At 42.2% G+C, this 25,074-nt stretch overlaps 1 protein-coding gene across 3 annotated transcripts in view; it reads right to left on the reverse strand.

Moving 5' to 3' along the window:
• The window catches only part of SRGAP1 (SLIT-ROBO Rho GTPase activating protein 1), a 330,458-nt gene that overhangs the window by 114,572 nt on the left and 190,812 nt on the right, over positions 1 to 25,074 (reverse strand). For all 3 annotated transcript variants that reach the window (XM_056130792.1, XM_056130791.1, XM_056130794.1), the window contains exon 4: positions 19,041 to 19,103. In XM_056130792.1, coding sequence (XP_055986767.1) covers positions 19,041 to 19,103 — 63 coding nt within the window. The remainder of the gene's footprint in view (positions 1 to 19,040; positions 19,104 to 25,074) is intronic.

The following is a 25,074-nucleotide window of genomic DNA, read 5'->3' on the forward strand; positions in this document are numbered from 1 at the left end:
CCGCTGTGCTATCACTCCAGCCCAAGTAAACATACACAATAAAAATTTTCTTAATTAATACTTCTGTTATTCTTGTAATTCATAACTGTCAATAATCTCTATCTTCTTAGAAAGAGAAGATTAACTATCACAGATACAATCAGAAATTTTACTTGGAATAAAGTACAGTTTTCCAATGCAATTTCCATCTGCTTTCATCTGCAGAGTCAGATATCTAGGTCAATACTGAACTCTATTTATTACTTATGGTCGGGCTTAATTCTATTCCTTAAAAGATACAATATACACAAGACATTATGATTCCAATCAGTTGATTTATCATGGAACTGACAGAACTTACTACCCAAAAACCAGTGTGGGCAGTGAAGAGGTATACTTTCTCATAAGTTATGTCAAAATCTCATCCACAGAGGACAGATTCTTATTTAATTTTGAAATATCATAACATAGAACCAGCATCCCAAAAGGGTCAGAGAGACTTTCCCCAAGAAGTCTAGTCATCCTTTCCACTGTCAACTTGGTTAAGGAACAAAGGTCAGTTGAGGAGCTTGGAAGGAACTGGTACTATTTGTTAAAGAATACACACCACCTAAATTTAGAGATAGCTTCAAAAATAACCTGATTATCAGCAAAATGTATCTTAAGACTGGGCAAACATCCTAAAGGCAAGGTTTTGTCATATGAAATCATTCCTTCCTCGCCTTTTGAGACACCCCCTGCTTTTCCCCCAGAGGCCCCACATCTTTGAAGACTGGATATAGACTCCGAGTTTGTCCCATTTATTTTAGAAATTACAGACATGTGAATTCTCCATATGTTAGCTATTAAATGAAGTGGTTTCCTTCTGCTAATCTGATGTTAATTCATCCATCCTTACATCCTTACAGGGACCCGAGTCGAGCAGATATTCCACTGTGCCCCAACATTGATATTCAGAGACGTGTGTGTGTGTGTGTGTGTGTGTGTGTGTGTGTGTGTGTCTGTGTTTGGTTTGGGGTCACCCTGGCAGGGACCAGTACTTACTCCTGGTTCTATACTCAGGGGGTGACTCCTGACAGTGCTGGGAGCCGGATAACCATATGTGATATCAGAGAGTAAGGAACGCATCACTGAAAGTCGTACTACTTAGTCAGGTTGCACCATATGAAATTTTTTTTTTTTTGATGAACTAAAAAGGTGGAAACTCAGCGATAACTTATGGTTGAGCTTATTCCACATTCTCAATATGACTATTTCCAAGAGTAGAACACAGTGGTTAATAAAGAGCTTTACAGGTTTGATGAGAAGCCGAGGGTGTCTTTTCTTGGAAACTAAGGCAGCAAAAATCCCATCCAAGACACTGCTGAACAAGAACAAAGGGCGAAACTACAAAGCAGCAGCAGCGATTTCTGAGCCATGTATAATTGCAAAGTTGTCTGTTTTCAGTAATTATCCAACCTGTCCAGGGGAAATTTGGTTGACTACTCCAGTTTAAAAGAGAAATAAAACAGCATTCGGAAGCAGCTGGGCAGCTGGGAGATGGAAAGGGAGTCGCCCCACAGCTGGGCAAACAGGGAGGCCAGCAAAGCACGACACACCTTGCTGCTGAGGCTGGGCTGTTTACAGTCCCTGCCCAGAGCAAACCACATCCCAATTGGGACCTGGTTCTTGTAGCATCTTAAATTAGGAGGGCGAAACCCCCACTCTCTCCCTTCCCCGCCACCCTCTCTCAGAATCGCCCCACTGAATTCTTCTCAGAAGAAGGGAGAAATAAGCAGCTAAGAACGTGTGACTCCCACCATCACTGGATAAAAGTTTCCCTAGCAGCCCGAGTATCTGAGAAACCTTTCTTACAGTATGAACAAAAGCCTGAACTCTTTTTTTAAAAAAAATTAAAGTAGAGAGAACTACTGTCTCTCTACTTTTTGGGCATTATGGGTCGCAATGCAGATACTGAGAGGTTATCATGCTTGCTCCACTATCTACTTTCAGCGCACAACTCTTCCCAGTGGTGTTTGGGGGACCATATGGGATGCTGGGAATCGAACCTGGGTCAGCCACGTGCAAGGCAAATGCCCTACCCGCTGTGCCATCACTCCAGCCCCAAGGCCTGAACTCTTGATGCTTGTTTTCCTTGGATGCTGAGGACTAGTACCAGCACCTAAATTGCAAAACTAAGCCTTATAAGAAAGAGAGAGATACTGAGCTGAGTGCCAGCATTCCGTTTCTTGCTGACTAGTCTGAGTTGAAAGGAAAACAGAGGGCCTGACCCAATGCAAGCAAATAATGGGTGTGAGGAGTGCACAACACGGCTCAGCACACAGCGGAGGGTCCTCCACTTAGTGCAACAGTCATTCTCAGAAAGGAAGGAAGTATCTTCATTCAGTTCTGCAACTGGACTTCGGACTTCCACTATTCTCTAAAATGCTAACAGTTCACAGGAATGAGTTTTCAAAGTACGGGGGAAAAATACTAAAAGCTTCTTGGGAACTCTAATTGCAGATAATGAGTCCAAGTCCAAACTGCATTACTGAAAATGTAAGTTGTTGACAGAGATAAATGTGTTTTGGGTTTATTATCAAATAATAGTTCTTTCTTTTTCAGGGAAGTAAAGGAGAGCTACTATTCTTTAAAGGTGCATCTTGAATATGTATGCAGCAAAGAAAATATAACAGCTTCTCTGTGAGCTTAATGCAAACATAAGCCCTTGCATACTAAGTGGAATGATGGACATATATTCATTTACATATACTCTATTAGCATTTTTTTTTGTATTTGAATTCTTTTCTAAAACCTCATGTGTAATTGTCTATTGAACAAACTTATTTTTCCTGCTCCATCAATTCAAGAATTTCAGGAGAAATACTGTCAAGTAGAAAATGTCATTATCATGAATTCCTCTGAGTCAGAGAAATCCTTATATATTTTTCCACACAAGTTGTAATACACATACCATACATACATGCATACACACATATTATTATTGATAGACCCACATAATGCCCTCCCGCCCTCCCTCCCTCCCTCCCTTCCTCCCTCCTTCCCTCCATTACTCCCTCCCTCCCCTGGTAGTCACATCTTGTAGTTCTCGGAGTTTATTTCTAGAGGTGCTCTAGAGGTGCACCAAGCTGTGCCCTGGATAGAACTAGCAGCCTCCACATGCAAAACATGAATTCCAGCCCTTTGAGCTGTCTCCCTAGCCCACTCTTGTACTTTAAATTATTTTAAATATTTGTATTAAATTTCAATATTTGGTATCAAGAACCCATTATACACCCAAAAATTATCCTGTGTCAAAAAAGATTAGGTTATAGGTTCTACTTGACTTTTGTCTCATAGTTAGAACACAGATTCCAAGAAAGGATCTACCAATTACTAGGCAGGGAAGTTACTGAACTTTTCTGTTGACTTTACAAGTTTGCTGTGGACAACCCTATGTGTAGGTATGTCTTAAGCTTTGTAGTTACTACATATACATAGGTAATCGATACCGCTAAACTCTGTGTACGTTTATGTAATATGTATACATTTAGCTTAATGGCCATTACATAATGCTTACTCTATGCCAGATATTATTCTAAGCATTTTAATAGCTAATTATAATCTTTCTGAGAACTCTTATAACATAGGTACCTGTATCTTCCTATAATACAGATGAGAAAAAGTGGGGCACACAGTCTAATTTGCCCAAGAACACACACACAACTGGCACCTGGCAACCATAGTCGGATATCTAGTATCCTGGTTCATATTAGAAGCTCTGGATTGCTATACCATAACTTTTGGAAAGTTAATTTTTTTCTTCTTCTAGGTTTTGGCCCCAGACTTGTCAGTGTTCAGGGGCTACTCTGGTTCTGTGCTCAGGGGGTTGCTCTGGATGGGCCTTAGGGACCTCCAGTGATGCACCAGGAGGTGTTTGGGGGAATCATGTGTGGTTCTGGAACTGAAATGGGGCTGGCTATATGCAAGGCAAGTGCTTTTTTTTTTTTTTTTTTTTTTTTTGCAAGGCAAGTGCTTTAACGCTGTACTATCACTTAGGCCCTTGGAAAGTCTAAATCAATGGATGGTCTTTCACCTGGGGGATGGAGATTATCTTGGTTATTCTTAGAAAAGTAGAAAAAAAGAAATAAGATATTTATTTCGCCAACATGTATTTGGTGCTCAGCACCCTTAAAGACTTGGTACCCCTCTATCTGGAGGCAGATACCCTTAGGGCTGCTCAGTGGTGTTTGTGGGACCATGTGGTGTGGGGATGGAATCCATAACTCCTTGGGCCTTTGAGCTAGCTCCCCGGCCTTCCTTCTGTGAGTGTCCCCCACCCATACAGCCTGCGATGGGACCTAGAACCTCACACAAGCAAGAAAAATGCTTGACTGCTAAGTAACATTCTGGGCTCTGCATTTTCTTTCCTGTGGGAAGGAGGTGCTGTGTGTGTTAGGGTTTGGGCCACACCCGACTGTGCTCTTGGGTTGCTCCTGACAGGACCAGTGGGATAATGTGGTGCCAGTGATTGAGTTGGTGTCAGCTGCACAAAAGGCAATGCTTTAACTGTGATTCTATCTCTCTGGCTTTCCTCCATTTTCTTAAAGGATAATTTTTGGAGAGTAAACAAATGGGTCTTAGAGATTCCACTAGGTCCATGTGAGGAGAGAGGGACACTGAGCTGGCAGGGCAGAGTGAAAGTAAAATGGGGAGTGGAAGGAAGAACAGTAAGGTGGGAAGGATTCAGTAAGAGGGGTCCACGGAAGCTTGAAAAGTGGACGGCTGGCTGGATAACCGAGCTGAAGAATAGACTGCGGGCAGGAGTTAGAATAGGAAAGCCTTGAAACCCCAACCTAGAAACACAAAGTCTATTTTGGAGATCTTGTGAATGCACAGAAGAGTAAGCAGGAGCTTAGTAATAATCTGGTGACAATAAATCAGCAGGATGATTTGGAGTGTGAAGTGATCTCATTTCATGTGAACGGAGGGGAAATGGAAATTAAGGAAGAGACGCTGCAGTCCCGTCCACACTGGGACTCGGTGCGCTGCTCCCGCCCCACTGGTTGGTCCTCTGGCTCTGCTGCCTCTGAGGCCGTCTCCCAAGATACCCTCAGCAGGGAGACGCCTCCAGCATCTCCTCCTTCTCCATTGATTTGGATTCATCCTCCCAGGCACATCCCAATCTCACCAAGTGTTCACTGGTCTTCGGTCTCCAGCCAGAGTGAGCTTGTTCTGCCAACCACACGTTCTATTCATTGACAGAACCTCAGACCCTGCCAAGTCGGGTGGAATTTGTGTACCATCTGGTATCATGAAATATAAGTTTGACTAGAGGACCAACTCATAGCTTCCCTCAGATCCTTCCCATTGCCTTCTATAAGGTGCTTGGTGACCATCAAATGAAGGACAGAAATCCATTTGACTGTAAGCATGTCCATTTGACAAATGTTTACTACATACAGAGTATGCGCCTAAATACCTAGTATTGTCCCTCTCTGGGCCCAGTACCCAAGAGGCTACAGCAAAGGCCTGGGAAGACAGATCAAAGGGCTGCAACATGGGATTTGGACACGGGAGCTAGCACCGAATGGTTCCCTAAACACTGAGTGTCCAGCCCTCAGCAACCTTCCCACCCCCCACCCCCCAATGATACCACTCTTTAAGGGTGGATTATGGGATTAAAAACAGTTCTGAATCATTTGTGAAATGTCACCTTCCATAGACAGTTGGCATCAGAATTCCTGGTTCCTCTACTCTCCCACCCCCCATGAATGTGATGGTGTGTGTTTGTGTGTGTGTGTGTGTGTGTGTGTGTGTGTACGTGCGCATGTGTATAGAAGGCAAGACATCAATAACTACATTTCCTATACCTATACAGAGCATACAGAGCTTGCTGTTTTGCTAAATCCAGCAGTCACGAAAAGCTCTTCCGAGAAACTACATTCTTCAGGCTTTGTTAATTGTCAGCAACCTAAGAAAGATTTCTTTCCTACAATCAATATGAGAGGGCTCCAACTATAACTGAGTTTTTACAAGGGAAACACCATCAGGGCAGACACATCCTGGGAAACCCAATATCATCACTGTCTAGGGTGTGACGGTGACAGGGGAAGCAGGGATCTGCGCAGGGGAAGGCAGGGCTCCAGGAACTGTGTGTATCTCCCCCTGGATGCTGGTCCTAGAGATCAGGTGTGAGCAATGAAGGTCATCAGCTTGATGGCTATTTGCTCCAAGGAGTGTTGAGGACAGGTCCTAATTACAAGGCGCTACCAATCAGCACCAACCTGTGCCAGGCAGTGCCAATCTGGTCACCTGTGCCAGACAATAGTAGTCTATGCCAACCTATGCCAGGCAGTGCCAGCATGCGCTAGCCTTGCCAACCCATGACAGACTATGTCAACTGATGACAGCCCTGCCAGTCTACGTCAACTAGTGTCAGTCAGTACCAGGCTGTGCCAGCACGTCCCAGCCTTGCCAGTCTGTGCTTCTAGTCCTGTCTTAGAGCACAGGTATGTGTAACTGAACATCATCAGCGTGATGTTGATTTGTCCCAGCTGCAGAGCAGACTCCAAGGAATGATTAAGGATGGGTCTTAATTGCCAGATGGTGCCACTCAATGCCAACCCATGCCAGTCAGTGCCACCCTGCTAATGTTGCATGCCAGAAGCTTGACACATGCAACCTTGAGCCTTCTTGCTCTTCAGCATATTGAGCTAGCCTGGGGGATGAATCAGCTTCCGCTCAGGAAGACCTAGATTTGCTTTCCTGTCCTACTGCTTCCTTGCTGGGTGAGTTCTAAGAGTCCTGTTCCTCCCATGTGAAATGGGATTAATATGGAAGTGCATAAAGGGTGGGAAGTGCTTCAAGTTCCCCTTCAGGCATGTGACGATTATTGGTGTCTTTTATTTTCATTTGTTGTACAGAGGACAGAAACAAGTGTCTGATTCCCAAGGTGATGAGTGGTTAGTGGGAGCATGATGAGACATTTCATAAATACACCTCCTCCCCCTAAGTTGGACAGAGTTTTGTTTGAGATTGGGCCATGTCAGTTGTGCTCAGGGCTTACTCCTAGCTCGGTGCTCAGGGATCACTCCTGGCGGGGCACAGGGGACTCTCCTCTCCCTGAGTTTGTACGGCTCTCAGAAGTCAATGATGGGAAGGGCTTACAAAATTTCTTTACATTTGCAAAGTCATATTCCCAGGAAACTCTCTCTGAGAGACACAACACTGGTAGGTAAGAGCTCAGATTCACAGGCAGGCTGGGTTGGAATCTTGTTTCTATGTTACTTGCTGTATGATCTTGAGTAAGTAACTTAATGTTTCTGTGCCTCAGTTTCCTCAGCATAGCAGTATTATTTACTGTGTAGGGTAGCAGAAAGGATTACATGACAACATACGTTAAAAAACAGAGGAAAAAAGCTTGACCAATGACAACTGCAAAGCAACGGTCAGCTACTGATATTTGAAAAAAAAAACACCATAAAATAATTCATTTAAGTAACAGTTAAGTTCTTCAGGACTGAAAAATATGATTAATTCTAACAGAAGTAAAGGGAAATAAATAGGAGAAATTTCCATTTGTGTGTATATTCAGAATTTTTAGCAAAGCTCTTTAGAATAAGCTAAAAGATCCGGACAAACAATTGGAGAGTGTGAGTTGCTGTCTCTCTGGCTGCATTATATTAAAAAAAAAAAATAACGATGCATCTTGTGAGTTCACTGAAATCAGCGAGATCATCTGAATTTATCATCAACTTATATTTATAATCTAAACACTTGACAAAGACATTTTCTGGGCCTGGAGAGTCTGTTGGCTGGAGACTGTCAACCATCCACAAACAAGGCAGCAGTGATGCAGAGATTAAAGAAACTAAAGGGGAAAAAAGAGAACACACACACAATGCGGGGGCACAAAAAAATAATTCCATGCTGCTCAGAGCAGGGTTAAGTGTTTTTAATGCAATGTGCCTAGGTTTGTGAGATCAAATCAGACTGGATTTTGGTCCTGGCTCTGCTACAAATTAGCTTGTCCCTTCTGTTATTCTGATCCTCAACTATTCTGATCCTCAATGTGAGCCTCCATTATTTGGGATGGCAACAAGAAATTTCCCTACTGGTTCAAACTGGTATAGGGCCTTCAAAGGAAGGATCTCAAACACTTTGAAAAGAAAAAGCACAAAAGAAGAGGCCTGATCACAAAGGGAGAAACTGGTGGGTAATGTCTGGGTGCAGAAGACTTTTTGAGAAAAGCACAGTATCATGTTCTGCTAAAAGAGGAACTTTAATAAAGCATGGAGCAAATAATGTAGGGCAGCTTGGAGGAGTCTCTATAAAAATAAAATCCATACTGCCATTCACATTTTTGTTTTCTGTTAGCGATTCACTGCTTTCTTCTCCATCTGCAAGAGCCAGTGTTAGTGGGGGAACATATGTCAGTTACACATGAGGAAAAGCACTAGGTCAGTTTCAACCCAGACCCCCAGCACGATTTCATTTCGCTGGCCTGGCTCCCAGCTTCCTTGCCTAGGTAAAGGTGTTGGGATATGTATTCTCTTGAAATCCAATCAGCTCCTGATTTCAGGTAATACCCTTGTAACAAATAAAAAATAAATTCTTATTTGGAGAGAAGAGTGTGTGTGTGTGTGTGTGTGTGTGTGTGTGTGTGTGTGTGTGTATGTGTGTGTACTTTTCAGTGGCTAAATGGATTGATTCTTTTCAGTGTCGGGTAGATGGCAGATACATTTTAACCTAATTATCTCCCCATGCTGCTGCTGACATGCAGGCAGCCAACAGGACGTCAGGCTAGGGGAGGATATAAGGTACATCCTTGAATTCTCCTTGGGCTTGGGGGTCATAAGTCATCTGCCTGGCTCTATAGAAAAGATCTACAAATGAAAAGTGCCCACACACGCTAACACACTGTTATATTGATAAACCTTATGCTGGGCTATCGATCACTGTAGTGACTTTAATTAGCTCCTAAACTGGTTAGTGATCAATCTCTAAGTGCTCATTAAGGAGAAAAATCCAGGAACTATTTGGGAGGGGCAAAAATTGACACCCTTAGGATTGGTCACTTATTTTTGATAGTTATGTAAAAGCATGATATTTAGTTATCTTATCCTTTTAAGGGGGCAGGAGGGGTACTGGGGGTCTTGCTGTGCTCAGGGATTACTGACTGCACTCAGGGACTACTGTGCTTGGGAGATCACATTGGGTGCCGAAGCTCACACCTGAGTCAGTCACGTGCAAGGCTATGCCCACTGTACCTTCCCCACTGTACCATCTCTCTGGCCTTTAGTCATCTTTCTCAAAATGCTAAATTTAACAATAATCTTCAATTGAAAATAAAAAGGACAATTAGTTTTACTGATTTTTTTCTTTCATAAAACATTTAATGAAAACCAACAAATCTGTCCTAAACAATAAATTTCTTCTCATGTCTTATTTTAAAAAGCGTATTTGTAACAAGAATAAATGAAATCAACTAATCTTAACCTGTACTGACTATTTCCAGCAGTCACTAGAGACAGTTTTCTAATTTAAGCGTCTGAGTCATCGACAGGGGCTATTGGTTTTACTTGTCCCCATGAACTCTTCATGAACATTGATATCCCGCAAAAATTCCTACAATGTTCTGTTCATAAATTGGCCCATTCCAATTTGATTCCACTCTACTCTATTACTCGAAATCCAATCATATTTCTTGATGGATTGATACTAGCTCATCAGTGGCAACGAGGAATTTTTCATGAGAGCAATTAGCATGTTGGTGTGGCACCTGCCCCCTCTGCAGTCTTCAGAGATTTCTAATATAAAATAAATGGCATCTGATCCAGGAAATTCTCATTTTGCAAAAGAGATTTATCTTTCCTCTCTCCCAAGTCCTTCCCTTTTAGGTGCAAGAACAGTGTGGAGGGCCGAGGGACTGGAGTCTGGATCCCCCTCTCCCTGTTGTCACAGCAAGGCCCAGCTTGATCCCTGGCTATGTGGCGTGTGTGGGCCCTATGGCTTCACTGGTCTCCACTCTCTTCCACACATTTCCTCTTTTCAGAGCATCCTTCCTCCCTTTCCTTTATTCCTACACTCAGGTGACAGCTTCCTCCCGGAGGCTCCCATAGAGGCCTTGTGTTTACATGGAGCAGAGGACCAAGGCCAGACCTGGGAATATCTCACTTGTCTAGGGCGGTTTCTCAGCTGGAGGAACCGAGATCTCCCCCAGGGTATATGCCAAGGGCGCCACAGAGGAAAAGCTCATAGGGGTGTGTGTGTGTGTGTGTGTGTGTGTGTGTGTGTGTGTGTGTGTGTGATCACAGCACAAGACAAGGGGCACCAACAGCAGGACAGAGGTGAAACAGAAAGGCAGGGTGAGAAGCGGGCCCAAGGTCAGAGAAAGACTCTGAAACCTGGGGCTGCCGCCCTGACCATGGGTCTGCGTGCTCTCCATCAGTGACCTTCGAGGACCTTAGGCTGGCTGACGGCCCTGTCAGTCATTTGGTGTATATTATTTGGATGCACCAGAGACAGCCTGTAATAATTTCACAGTGGGGCTGGCGAGATAGTACAGGGGTTGAGGTACTTTTTTTTTGCATATGGCTGGCCTGATTCTATCCCGGAGGCAACATACATTCTCCAAACACTGCCAGGCGTGATCACCAAGCATAGATCTAAGGGTAAGTCCTGAGTGCCGCCAAGGAATTGCCCCCACCCCCACCACCACCCAAAGTTATTTTTCAGAGTGGAGGCAACAAAGATTTTAGTCATTTCCATCTAACTTCAAGAAATACATTTGGAGATTTGGGACCAATACCAAATAATGACATCCTATAAATCCTGAACTGCACAAACCACAATTCCTCTTCACACACTTTCTGCCTCCCTATCCACTCTAAGAGAGAGAACGCTGTTTATTTATTTATTTTTTAAGATTTTTTTTTTTTGAATCACTGTGAGATAGACCCTTACAAAGCTGATCACTGTCAGGTTTCAGCCATACAGTGTTCCAACACCCATCCTCCACCCAATACACATTTCCCAGCACCAGTGTTCCATTTCCTTCCCATCACCCCTCCACTCCTTCCCCCACCCCCAAACTGCCTCTATGTAGGCGTGTTCTCTCTCTCTCTATCTCACTCTCTCTCTCTCTCTCTCTCTCTCTGAACACTGTTTAAAGAGAAAACTTGGCATCAAAGAGAGTCCCAAGGTTGAGGGCTTTCCCAGCATGCAGCTGTGACTCTGGTTTGAAGAGTGTGACCCCTGAGCACCAAGCATAGTGTGGTCTCTGAGCACTCCAGGCAGGATATGTCCCTCACACCCCTACAAATAAAATAAAAGAGAGTTCATTCAGTTTTTGAACAGCCTGCTGTTCAACTCAGGAATCAAACGGTTAGAGTTCATGTTCTACCTATCAGTTTCCAAAGTTTTCTCACTTATGATTTGAAATAAAAATAGTAGCTCTAAGGTGGTTGTTGTTGATTAAAAAAAAAATAAGTTACTTCTAGCGTTTGTAGTAGCAACTGGTACACAGTGAATGCTTCATGGACGCCATGGGGATGAATGAAACATCCCACCCCCCAATCGCCTATCTTAAGCCCATAGCAGCCTTAGATCTTCCAATGCATATTTATTCTCACACACGTGAAAGGCTGAGGAGAGGGATGTCTTTGTCTTAATGGCCAAAGAAACTGAGCTGCAAAGAGACTTAATCCTTGTTCAACAAGCCAACAGAGAAAGCCACAGGGAAGGTCATTCCAAAAGACCTTGTCTCTAAAAGGGTTTCTTACAAAGTCTTCAGAGGCCCTGAAATACTAGTTTAATCTACTGAAAACAATACCCAAGAGCTGGCACTGGGAGTATGTATTAACTGGGGTCACACTGAACACAGCGTCTGCACAAGTTGCAATGGAAAAGTTTTAACTAGCTGGCAACAAGGAGGGGAAAGCACATGTATAATGAAAGCCCAGCTAATTTACTAGAATTTCAAAGCCACCTGCAATTTTAAACATCTAATTCTTCTCAGCAAAATGTCTTACACATCTCCAACAGCCCATGTGTGTACCAGGCATCAAGGCATGAGGTTCAGTATATGAAATATGTGAACTCTGGATACAACCCTATGGAATCTTAAAATCATAAAAGCCTTCCCCGGGGGCTGGAGCAATAGTACAGAGGGGAGGGTGCTTGTCTTGCATGAGGCCTACCTGGGCTTGATCCCTGGTGTCCATCCCTGGTGTCCCATACAATCCCCCAACCAACGCCAGGAGCAATTTCTGAGTACAGAGCCAGGAGTAAGGCTCAGCACCGCCAGGTGTGGCCTCCAACTATCACCCCCCCCCCCAATCTAAGTTTGCAGCAGCAATTAAAATAGGAAAATGAATGTAGAATCCCTTTTTTCAATAAAAGATGATTTGACACATATATGCTATCTCTTGAATTCAGTATTTGTCATCTCATTCATGATGAAAATATAAGGAAAACCAGGAAGTCGAAGGCCTTTGTTAATTTGTGTAAGAGCCTTTCGAGTTCCCAAAGAGCTTTTGATTATTTATGTAACCAAGTCCTGCTCCCTCTGTTTTTAGGACTTCATTTAAATATTCCAACATTAAATTTAAATATTTAAATTCAAACATTAATATTTAACAATTTCCCTAAAGTCTTTTTATCATTCACTTTCCCTTTTTCACTAGACGGGGCTTCAGAGCACAATGCCTCCATGTTCTTTGGCGGTGCGGTTCCTTTCTCCTCAAATGCCACCCCACCCTGACCTCTTACTGAATGTCTATCCTTTGTCAGATCTTTCTTTTATGAATCTTTCTCAGTATGCAGTGTGGACATCTCTTTTGGGATCTCCAATGCCTCTTCCCTCATCTGTCTCGTGATACAGAATGATCTATCTTTTGTTTAACACCATTGTACAGGAAAGACTTCATGCGAGTTCAAGGATGGCCTGTAAGAGAGCCCACGAACGGGAAAGAATATTTACCCAACACCCATTTTATAAGGGGTTAATATCCAGGATATATGAGACACTAGTAGAATAGTACAAGAAAATTGTACAATTGTACAAGATACAACCCAATGTACAAGAAAAAAAATCTCCAACCCCATCAAAAAATGGGGAGAAGAAATGAACAGAAGCTTCCTCAAAAAAGAAATACAAATGGCCAAAAGACACATGAAAAAATGCTCTATACCACTAATTATCAGTGAGATGCAAATTAAAACAACAATGAGATATCATCTCATACTACAGAGACTGGCACACATCAAAAAGAACAAGAACAAGAACAACTAATGCTGGTGCGGATGTGGGGAGAAAGGTCTCTGTTTCACTGTTGGTGGGAATGCCGACTGGTCCAGCCTTTTTGGAAAACAATATGGACATTCCTTCAAAAACTAGAAAATTGAGCTTCCAGATGACCCCACAATACCACTTCTGGGAATATATTCTGAGGGTGTAAAAAGTGGAAAATGTGCATTGGTGGAGGGATGGGTGTTTGATCATTGTGTGACTGAAACCCAAACATGAAAGCTTTGTAATTATATCTCACGGTAAGTCAATTAAAAATAAAAAGGATGGGTTGTAGGAGCTGAGGAGATAGATCAGCAGCCTGGAACATACACTGCACACAGGAACCCTGGCACCCGAGTTCCCTAGCAATACCACTGAGCATTGCTGGGTGTGACTCCACCCCTAAACAAGCACAGACTTGTTTTTTTTTTAATAATTTGATTCCACTGGCAAAGATAACAAAATAAAAATAAATAATAATATTAGCAAACGAGGCTAAGTACTATACTATAAATTACCCAACACAAAAGATTCTGATTAAGATTCTGTTATTAAAGCAATTTAATAACTTAAAACTTTTAACACTATTTCAGAAAGATATCCTTTGGATAATGCACTTTAAAAAGGACTTCTGGTAGGAAACATTTTTTAGAAATATTTTTGTTTTACTGAAATATGGGCTGGCGTGATAGCACAGCGGGTAGCGTGTTTGCCTTGCATGCAGCTGACCCCGGTTTGATTCCTCCGTCCCTCTTGGAGAGCCCAGCAAGCTACTGAGAGTATCCCGCTTGTACGGCAGAGCATGACAAGCTCCCAGTGGCGTATTCGATATGCCAAAAACAGTAGCAACAATTCTCACAATGGAGACGTTACTGGGCCTGCTTGAACAAATCGATGAACAATGGGAGGACAGTGCTACAGTGCTACTGACATATGCTTTTGCACTTTCTCCCCTATTCCTAAGCCAAATAATTTTCATACTGCTCCTTTATGTTGACAGGAGGTGTGATCTGTAATTCATAAGCACCAACCATAGCTAGTTCTCAAATCTAGGAGGAAAAATGAAAACTCCAAGGAGGAGCAAGGGTGCAGTTGGCTTCATTAATGAGCACGATAGCCTACAAGGCAACAGGAAGTTCTTATGAAACACTTGTCCTCAAGGATCCTTATAATGGAAAGTTCATAAATCTCAATCATTTGGGCAGGAAAATGAAGCTAGGTGAAACCAGTTAACCTCATCTACAAAGTCAGTCTATGTCAAAGCCAAGGTTAAAATTTAAAAGTAGAAATTAGGATTTAAAAGGCAATTGCATGATTCCCTTCCCCCTTCTCCTTCCATCTAAGTGTCTAGCAATGAAGACGGGAAGGATTTATGGAAATACTTAGCCCCAGTTCTCTAAATAGACCACTTTTGGAAAAAGTTTTCCAGGTGGCAATAAGGAGAATGTGAGATTCCACAGAGGTTTTCCATTCGGGAGCTTTTTTCATATTCTCATGTCTGATTTCTCTTTTGTTCTTAGACCCACACCACTTTGAAGCGCATCTGCAAGGAATGAATTTTTCATTTTCACTACAGGACTACATAGTTCAAACTTAAAATGCCTTGCGTGAAAATACCCTTCTCCTCACCCTCTCCCCAACCACCACACAAAATCAAAATCTCTGGTGTTCAAAGAAATCTTCCTGCTCGAGGTGGAAAGTCTTGGACTAGAATTTTCAGCCTTGCCTTGGGCATGCTTCTTCCTCAGAGTTCAGGGCTGGGGAAGGCTGCTGGAGCCAGCCAAGAAAGCTTTCCTCAGCTGTCCTGGGGGAGTTTGCAAAGAAGAGCTTGGAGCTAAACATCCCTCTAAAAAATGAGCGTCCATCCCTTCCATCCCTCTAAAAAACGAGCTTCTTATTTTTTTCAGATTTACAAGAGAGACAGGGGGTTCAAAGAAATGCAATGGTGTGAATGACTCTTGTGTGCATTCAGCTACTCTATTTTTCAAATAACTTCCTACCAGGTGTTCCCAGGCTTCTGGGCTGGTACCCTAACAGCTTCCCTTCTCTATTTACATTTGTTAGGCAAATTAGAATTAGAGCTCTGAAGGAAGACAACAAAGATGAATGGAAGGAGTCAGGGATACTTAGCAGTAATCACTGCGTGTGAGCCTACCGCGCAGCAGCTGGTGTTGACACGTAGAACACTAAATGAAAGGTTATGTTTTCAAGAGGCACTCCAAAGAAACGCATGTCCTAATATTAAAGCCAAACGTGCGAAGCCATCTGGGTGTGCCCCTTTGATATCCTGTGTCAACTGCATGGAAAGTTCAGTCAAGTTTTCACAAGTGTCAACCGGGGTGTGCTGTGTAAGAGTTACACAGAGGAGTTTCATCTGCTCTTCAAATCAGGTTCTGCCCTGCTCTGCCCAGCCTCCCCCTGCCTCCCTGAGTAACCTTCCCCAGGGCAGCTGTCCAGTGAGAGATTGAGGGGCAGCCTTGCAGGGCAGAACTGGGGTTAGACTTTGCAGCACTAATTTACTGTCTGAATGTTGCTGAGCTAATGACTCTGAGCCTCAAATCCCAGTAATAAAACTGGGGTTAGGAATGCCCGCCGTTGACGGCTGCGTCTAGAACGAAAGGGTTGGCATGCTTTGTCTCACAAGGAGGCCCGGATAAATCTTCATTTTCTCAGTTCTCGCCCCGTGATTTAATGGAACTTGAGGACGGATTACCTCTTGACGCTGGCTAGCCATGTGTGTCATTGATGAACAGAAAGCATGATAATCAATGACATATAATTGACAATTTCATGTGGCTTTATCATGACATCTGTGTTAATCTCTATTAGAATTTTCTGACTGAAGATGTAAACTCTTTATTTCTTAAAATGCTGAGTCCAGTCCTGCAAAATCCGGGCAAAGCAAACAAATGTTAATGGAGGATAAATGTTTTCCTACTAAAATAGAGCATAATCCTTTAAGATTTCAGTACTGTGGGCCAGGCTTGACACCTTCACCGATGCTTTATGATGAACCTTCCCAATGTACCAGGAACTGCTCAGGATGCTTTATACATATTAACTTGCTCTCTTTTCCCTCTTGGTCCTAACACCTGATTATTTGTATACAGTTGGTTACTGTCTATTTGTCCATATTAGAATATAAATCCTTTGAGAGGAGGTAACTTGGTCTGTATTTCTCTATTCTTTTGGTTTTGGAAGGCCACACCTGGCAGTGCTCAGGGGCTATTCCAGGCTCTGTGTTCAGTGGAGACCCCTGGCAATGCATGTGGGAACCATATGCTGTGCAAGGGATTCTAACCAGGGTCAGCAGTATGCCAGGCAAGGGCCTTAACTCCTGCACAATCCATCTCTCTGGTCATCTGCTCTGATTTTATTCATCAGCTAGGTCCCTTAGTATATCTAGTAACACCCAGCACAGCAGTGGGTTGTAGAAGAATACTGACTAGTCTTGGAACATTTACTAACTCTAGAAACTCTAACAGTCAGGTATCACTATAACTTCATTTTCACAGAGGAGAAACCGGAAGCAGTGTCACATACAGCCAGAAGATGATGGAGGCGGGGAGCACGTGTTGTGATGTAAACACGGGCCCTCCCCGCTACACTAAGAGACCTCATCAGATGCTGTGGTCGTTAATTGATTTTCCGTATCAATCTGACAGAGCCCCTGCCCAGAGAGCTCATTAAGCATTGTTTTGGGCATGACTGCAGAGGATTTCTGGATGAGATCAACATTTGAATCAGTGTCTGGAGTAAAGAGAATTGCTCTTCTCAACATGGAAGAGCCTCCTCCAGCCAGTGAGAGTGTGAAGAGACAACAAGAGAGTCAGAGAGTCAGTCATACGCTATGTACTGGCTTCTGAGGAAAACAGGTCATTTCATTCCTTGTGCTTGAACCTGGGATCAAGTGGACTCCATCAGTGCTCATGGTCCGTAGGCCTGCAGGCTTAGGGTAGACTAGGATCTAGCTCTCCTTGCTTGTGAGCTTACTGACAGCAGATCCTGGATCTTCTCAGCCTCTAACATACATGAAACAACTGGTTATAACAAATTTATTTACCTATTTATCTATTTATTTACCTATTATTATTATTTATTTATTCACCTATTTATTTATCTGACTGACACTAAGTCACATGTCCAATTTATCACCAGTTTTTGTAAGAAAACATTAGTGCTATTCATTTATTTTGGGAGGAGGTGGTATTTGGGCAACACCCAACTGTGCTCAGGGCTTATTCCTGGCTCTGTTCTCAGGAATTACTTGTAGCAGGCTTGGGAGACCATAGTGGTATGGGGCATTGAACAAGAGTTGGTGATGTGCTAGACAACTGTCTTAACCCTTTTACTATCTCTCTGACTCTTAAAGTAAACTCGTGTGTGTGTGTGTGTGTGTGTGTGTGAATGTACACACATGTGGCCAATGGTACTTGGACCACATCTGACCATGCTCCTGACTCTGTGCAAGGATCATGCCTGGGGAAACAAACCATTTATTTTTTTTAAATAAAATAAAATAGGGACCAAAGGTATAATTCAGTAATAAATTGTCTTCCTAGCATGTCTGAGTACCTGGGTTTGATTTCTGGCACAGCCGAAGCAAAGAAACAACCCCCCCAACCCCCCCAAAAAAACCTTCAAAGAAATAAAATATTAAAAATAAAATAAACCAAGCAGGAGATTAACTGCTGAAGTGTTCTGTATGATTTGGGAGACAATAACCTTTTAGAGCTTTTCATCAGAAAACATTCCCTAGACTCTGGCAATAAAGAGAAAATGACAGTAAAGGACACAGGCTCTATAGCCAGCCTGTATCAAGGTGAAACAAGCCCAAGTGAAGGGAACCACAAAGAAAGCGTAGCAAAGACCTCATCTTAACACAGCTCAGTAGATCTTGCACTTCTTCGGAGGACTCAGAGCTGAGTTTATTATAGCTCCAGGGTTTCTACAAATGGTTAATAAGTGTTTCCCCCCAACCCTGCCCCCCCTCGGCCACATCCAGCAATGCTCAGGGGTTATTCCTGACTCTGAACTAAGAAATTACTCCTGGTGGCGCTTGGGGTACCATATGGAATGTGGGGGATCGAACCTGGGTCAGCTGCATACAAAGCAAGTGCCCTATCTGTTGTACTATTGCTCTGATCCAAGAAATGGTTGATAAGTTAGTTAAGAACTAACAAATCACATAAACAATGGGCTAGAAAATGCTCGTTAGTCTCTAAAACTCATCTTCATTAGGTACTTGATATGTGGATATGATCTTTTAACTTTTTCATACTGCATGTAAAGGAAAATGCTTCTAAGGGAGAAACTAAGACATAAGGACTGTCATTTCAATTCATAAATATAGGTAAAGAAAACATCATGTAAAATAAAATATAATACACATACAAATATTTACAAAGTTAATTTTAGGAAAAATATCACTTTCCTATAGAGGTTTCACATGATAGGTTTCTTTGAATTAGCAGTGTCAGCGAATCACTAAAAATAACGTAGTGGATGAAGCTGCATTTAACACAACTCTTTAAGAACAGAAATAAAGAAAAATTCAAATAATCTTGTACAATGAAAATTCAAGTATCCACTGTTCTTTCTGCACATAGTTTCCCTAGTTCAGAAGAAATAGCAAAAAAATCCACCCACTTCACCTGATTCCATTTTTCAACTAGACAAGCAACCAGCAACACTATGACCCCAAATGAGTTCTAATACTGGCGGTGTTTCTGCAAACCAAAATTCTGAACCAGTGATTCTTGCAAGAGAAGAAATATCATGTACTTACTGTATAGAGCTCATTAAGAACCTTCATTAAGTCCTCGTGAAGTTGGAATGCAATCTCTTTGCTCTGTAATTAGGACAAAATTGGGAAAGAATATTTTAAAATGTAATAGAAGCTCATTCTTAATTATTTATATATAAAATGTCCACTGAAAATAGAATGTATAGAACACAACGGAAGGCCAGCATGACCCTGAGAGAATATCTTTAACCGAACGGCCCTTTCTGAGTTGGGGACATTTGCACCAATGGGCACCAGAGGCTGGATCTGTGGCAAACAAGTGGAGAGTCTGCATTGGTCTTGCACCATTCAAATCAGCTTTTTCACAAAGAGAAGGTAAGTGGGGTAACACTGGCTCAGAAATGAGCTAAAGTCATTACATGATGAATTCCAATATTCTGTCTCCCATTTTGGTATCCTCACAAAAGCATTTTGCAGTGTGATTCCAAAATAGCTAAGTTAGACACCAAAGTGATAATGAATCCTCCTTATGCTGGAGAGATAGTACTGAGAGTAAGGTGCCTGCCTTCCATGTGGCCAACCCTGCTCCAATTTTGGCACCACATACTGTCCCAAGAGTGACCCCTGAAAAGAGAGCAGAAATAGTCCCTGAATACGCTCTGGTGTGGCCCAACATAAAAAGAATGTCAGTGATCCTTTTCCAAAGTACCATTTTTACTGCCTGCAGTTTTAAGAAAGCATTTTCAAAACAATGAGATGGAAATTCCACTTACAAGTTCACCTGTTTTACCTCTGAATTTATTATTTCACTGAGACTAAAAAAAAAAAAAAAAAGGTGTACTCTTCCACCCAGTTTCAATGCACTTATACCACTCTTTGCTAGGCTAATTCTGAGTTTGATAGAAGTCCTTGCATTTTTATTTATTTATTTATTTATTTTAGCAAAATCTGTAAACTATTTTAAAGGAAATGATATATACAAATTGTGTATGTTTTCTACTTTGAGTTCAGTAGGCAGTCAGCTACAGAGAATAGGGGAGAATGCGTAATGTGGCTTATTCTGCAGTTTGGTGTTGGTTTTCTTTATTTGTTCTGTTTTGGGCTGGAGTGATAGCACAGTAGGTAGGGCGTTTGCCTTGCATGCGGCCGACCCGGGTTCGATTCCTCCGTCCCTCTTGAAGAGCCTGGCAAGCTACCCCGAGTATCTCACCCGCATGGCAAAGCCTGCCAAGCTACCCGTGACGTATTCCAATGTCAAAAACAGTAACAACAAGTCTCATAATTTGTTGTGAGACGTTACTGGTGCCTGCTTGAGCAAATCGATGAACAATGGGACGACAGTGCTACAGTGCTACAGTGCTGTTTTGGGTCAGACCCAGTAGTGCTCAGGACTTACTCCTGGCTCTTTATTCATATGGGATGCTGGGGATAGAACCTGGCTCAGCCACGAGCAAGGAAAGTGCTCTATCCACTGTACAATCTCTCCAGACTTAAGTTTGAGACAATAAACAAAATCTATGAGTTGGTTTAAGCAGCACCCACTTGACTACCAGTCCTGGGGTAAGAGTGGTATAATCTCTGACAACCCCAATGTTCTGAATGGTGCCTGGACACAAGGCCAGCATGAGGGTGCACCTAAGGCATGATGGTGGAATGCCCATTTAGTTCCTGCTTGGGCACAAGAAAGCTTCCCATGAACACTTGCTAAAGTAGTCCATAAACAAGATGAAAGAGTACTTGTGTCACTGTTGAAGTGGCTGCTCATTGTGCAGAAAGAGTGGTGATTAGTCACTGGTGAGGGTCAGGAAGGAAAGGTCCACAGCCCATTCCCAATTAGGGAAAGCCTTGATGAAGCACAATCTAGCCATAATCAAAGCTCAATGAGTCAGGCCTTCCTCCTAAAAGATCAAATGTGACAAAACAAAGATTCATGGAAGATAAGTAGCAGGAGATGACACAGTGTGGGTGTTTTGGTTTGATTTTGGGTTTGGTGCCCACTCAGCAGTGCTCTACGTCTACTTCTGGTTTGGTGCTCATGTCAGGGCCACATGGCACCAGGAACTATATGCAAAACTCAAAAGCCTTGATCCAATCCCTTAGAGCTGCTCTTGAACTTGAACATAGAGAAGGTCAAGCAGCATTTATCACTGGGTTGTCTTAGAGTGTTGAATAATATGTTTATGGAGCTCTCAGAGTTTCTAAAATTCCTAAATTGAAGTTAGAAATTTTCTGTTCTTCTGTATCTCTACTACATGAAGATATGGATTAAGAATCCAGTAAGAAAAAAAGGAAAATCACAATTTAGCAACTGAAACTTATTTTATGTTGCTTAAGTCCCAGGAATTCTAAACATATAAATTACACTGAGATCTCCCATGACTTGAATGTGGTGTTATTTTAATATCATATTTCACTCATGGGCCTGGGCTGCTAATTCAGAACCCTCTAATGGGATCAAAGGCCACATGGAGCTCTGCTTAGTTACCCACATTTCAGGTAGCAAATCCAAAAGAAAATATTTCTTGGATAAGACTTTGGAATCCTAATACCAGCACCAAAAATCCCTTAGGTCCAATTAGCCCCAATCCAAGAATATTTAGGATCAGATTAAATTAGTTAGGTTTGAGGTGGTAAGAATATTTACAGCAATCCTTGGTCAAATATCTTGGAACATACAAAAAGATTCTTTGTAAATTTTATATTTCAAAGGATTTAAAGTGAGGGAGTAGAAGAAATTTGGCATCACGAACCAACTATGCTCTACCAAACACTCTTAGATTTTTCTTTCCCCTTTGGCCAGAAATTCTGCAATACAAAATTCGGTCTGGGAGACAGTACATATCTTTAAATCTAGGTCTCTGGAGTCAGGATGCCTGGGTCTGATGTTTTCAAATTTTGGCACCAGTACATGGGCAGAGTAAACTGAACTAAAACCTTTTAATTAAGAAGTATCTCAGCACCAAAAGTCTATCAAACTTCAAGAGGCTAAATATGCTTGTGGATTCAATTTTATTAAAATAATTGAGAACAGGTAAGGGGCCAGGGCAATTATCCACCAAGTAGGGCATTTGCCTTGTCCTGCAGGTGGCTGACCTGGGTTCAATCCCTGACAACCCAAGCAATTATGGAGCCAGGAGTAAGTCCTGAGCATGGGAGTGGCCCCAAAACAAACAAACAAAATTGAAAACAGGTAAAGCAGGCTTGACCCTTGAACAAGAAGTACTAAGAAACGTGTATGTGTGTGCATAGTGTGTATTTTTAAATTATTTATTCATTTTTCAGTGAGACAAGATAGTTTTTATTGAACAACACTTGCGTAGAAAGATGTATAGAGAAAGAAAGACAGGAAGTACGTGTTGAGGAGGGAACTCAGTCTTCTCCAAAGTGGAAAAAGCAAGCAAAGAGACACAGAGACAGGCAAGAGAGATACATGTTCATGGGTGTGTAGGAGCTTGAAGGAGAAATCAAGAAACATGGATATTTATTAAAGAAAACAATCACTGTACCCTCTCTACAAGGGAGAAAATAACTTTACAAAAAGAACACTTGACATAGAGAATTTCCTGTTATTTGAGATGAGCTGTTTAAAATTTATTTTTGCACAAAAAGGGGGTACCCCAAAATAGCTGCAGACATGAAGATGGCAAAGAGAGTGGTCTTCCCCACGAATATAATCCTAGCTAAGTTAAAAGGATGGCAAAACCACTATGCTGCACAGGATTCTGGGATTCTGGCCCAGGGGCAAGCACAATGGCCAGAGCTTTAATTCAGTTGACCTTCATTTACTGTCCTTAATGTTTAGACCCAGAGTTGGATCTCAATCCCATTTCCAGCTGGCTATTATTTACTGTCATTTTGATGTTTCAGGTATATAAGTAAAAAAGTAATGGTACCAATTTTACTTTTGATTATAAAGATAAATTATATTAAAGAATATTGGAAAAATAGAAGCCAGAAAGACAAAGCTACCTACATTATGATTTGATATGTGTCCTTAAAGTTTGTCTTTGCTGTTGAAATAATAAATTTCAATAATGAAATTTTATTTATTTAATTTTGCTTTTTGGGTCACGCCTGGCGATGCACAGGGGTTACTCCTGGCTTTGCACTCAGAAATAACTCCTGGCGGTGCCCAGGGGACTATATGGCATGCTGGGATTGAACCCGGGTTGGCCACGTGTAAGGCAAATGCCCTATCCGCTGTGCTATTGCTCCAGCCCCTCAACAATAAAATTCAACACAAAGATTTCTGCATATTTATATGATATTCAGCACCATAATAAGTGGATTCTTCCAACTGGTATAACTGCACAATAACATGGTTTTAGGTGAGCGTCACTGAAAATCATCAGTGCACTTATTGCACGAAGTTCACTACTATCCGGTGAACTGATCTTAGCTATTTTTCTTTTTAAAAACTTCCTTCCTTCCTTCCTTCCTTCCTTCCTTCCTTCCTTCCTTCCTTCCTTCCTCCCTCCCTCCCTCCCTCCCTCCCTTCCTTCCTCCCTCCTTCCTTCCCTCCCTTCCTTCCTTCTTCCTTCGGGTGGGTCACACCCAGTCTTACTCCTGGCTCTATGAATCACTCCAGGGATCACTCCTAAAAGGCTCAGGGTACCAAACAGGGTGTCAGGGATTGACCCTGGGTCAGCCACATGCAAGACAAGAGCTTTACCCATTGTATATCATCTCCCCAAGCCCAAATATTAGCTATTTGTCTGTAATAGTTTCTGATGTTCCCACAATTTCCACCATTAAATCATTTATGCACTGACTCGATGTATCCAATATGTTTTTTTGTTGTCCTTTTTTATCATTATTATAATTTTTTGATTTTTTGGGTCACATCCAGCAATGCACAGGGGTTACTCCTGGCTTTTGCACTCAGGAATTAATCCTAGCGCTGCTTGGGGGACCATAGGGGATGGCGGGGATCAAACCCGGGTCAGCCTCGTGCAAAGCAAACACCCTACCTGCTGTACTATCACTGCAGCCCCAATTTTTCCAGTATGTTTGAAACACACTCATTTCCCCCCCAATTGCAGGTCTAAAATTAAATCTTGAATTTTATATGATTTCCTAAAGATCAGCTCCCAGAAGGAAAAATACCAGGATAAAGTACTGATATGGTTAGCCTGGATACATATGAAAAGTCTGTTTTCTAAAAGGGCTCAATGAAATTATATTGTTTCCAAGACAGTAGAGTCCCTCCATCAGAATCTGGTCCACCTAAGACTTGCTAATTTTTTTTCTTGAAAAAGAATTATCAAGAAATTCTATTCTAGCTGATCCAGGTTTTTTTGTATGTCATTAGATTCTTTTGTGTGTTTGTTTTTGAGCCTCTGGCAGTGTTCAGGGCTTACTCATATCTCTCTGCTCAGGGGTCATTCCTGGTGGGGCTTGAGGGACCATATGTGGTGCTGAAGACTGAATCTGGGTTGGCTGCACACAATGCAAGAGTCCTACCCACTATATTATCTCTCCAACCCCACCAATAGAATTTAAAAAGTTAAATTATTATCAATTTTTTCCCTAAAGATTGGACCCAGGGTTTCATACATGTTAAGTATGTACACTACCACCAAGTAGTATCCCTGGGTCTCTAAAATGTTTACTTTGTTTATTATTGGTTTGAGGGTCACACCTGGGGCTCAGGGTCTATTCCGAGATGTGTGTTCAGGAGTGACTCCCATCAGAGCTTGAAGGGCTATGTGGTACTAGGGACTGCACCCAGGGCGTTCAACATACAAAGCATCCACTCTAGCCCCTCATGCTATCTGTAGGTCCCTGATACTTAGAGTTGGCACAAACAAACAAAAGATGAGTTTTGTTTTTCCTCTGATTAAGATCCAGGAAACATGCTGGTTTTTTTTTCTTTTTTTCAGGTTAGAGCTCAAATCTCTGAAATTATTCCTATTTCACCTTGTGGAACTAGTCTACAAATCTCAAACCACATCCTTTGGCCTGGTCATAAACTGCTTCCTTATAGCTCCTGCATTCCCCATGCCACCCTGTCTATCCAGTACCACCTTCCTCTTCTTGGTTCAGTCCTACAACTCTGGACTCACTTTAGCCTCCA

Source organism: Sorex fumeus, unplaced genomic scaffold (assembly GCF_029834395.1).
Source record: "Sorex fumeus unplaced genomic scaffold, SorFum_2.1 ptg000081l, whole genome shotgun sequence".
NCBI lineage: Eukaryota > Metazoa > Chordata > Mammalia > Eulipotyphla > Soricidae > Sorex > Sorex fumeus.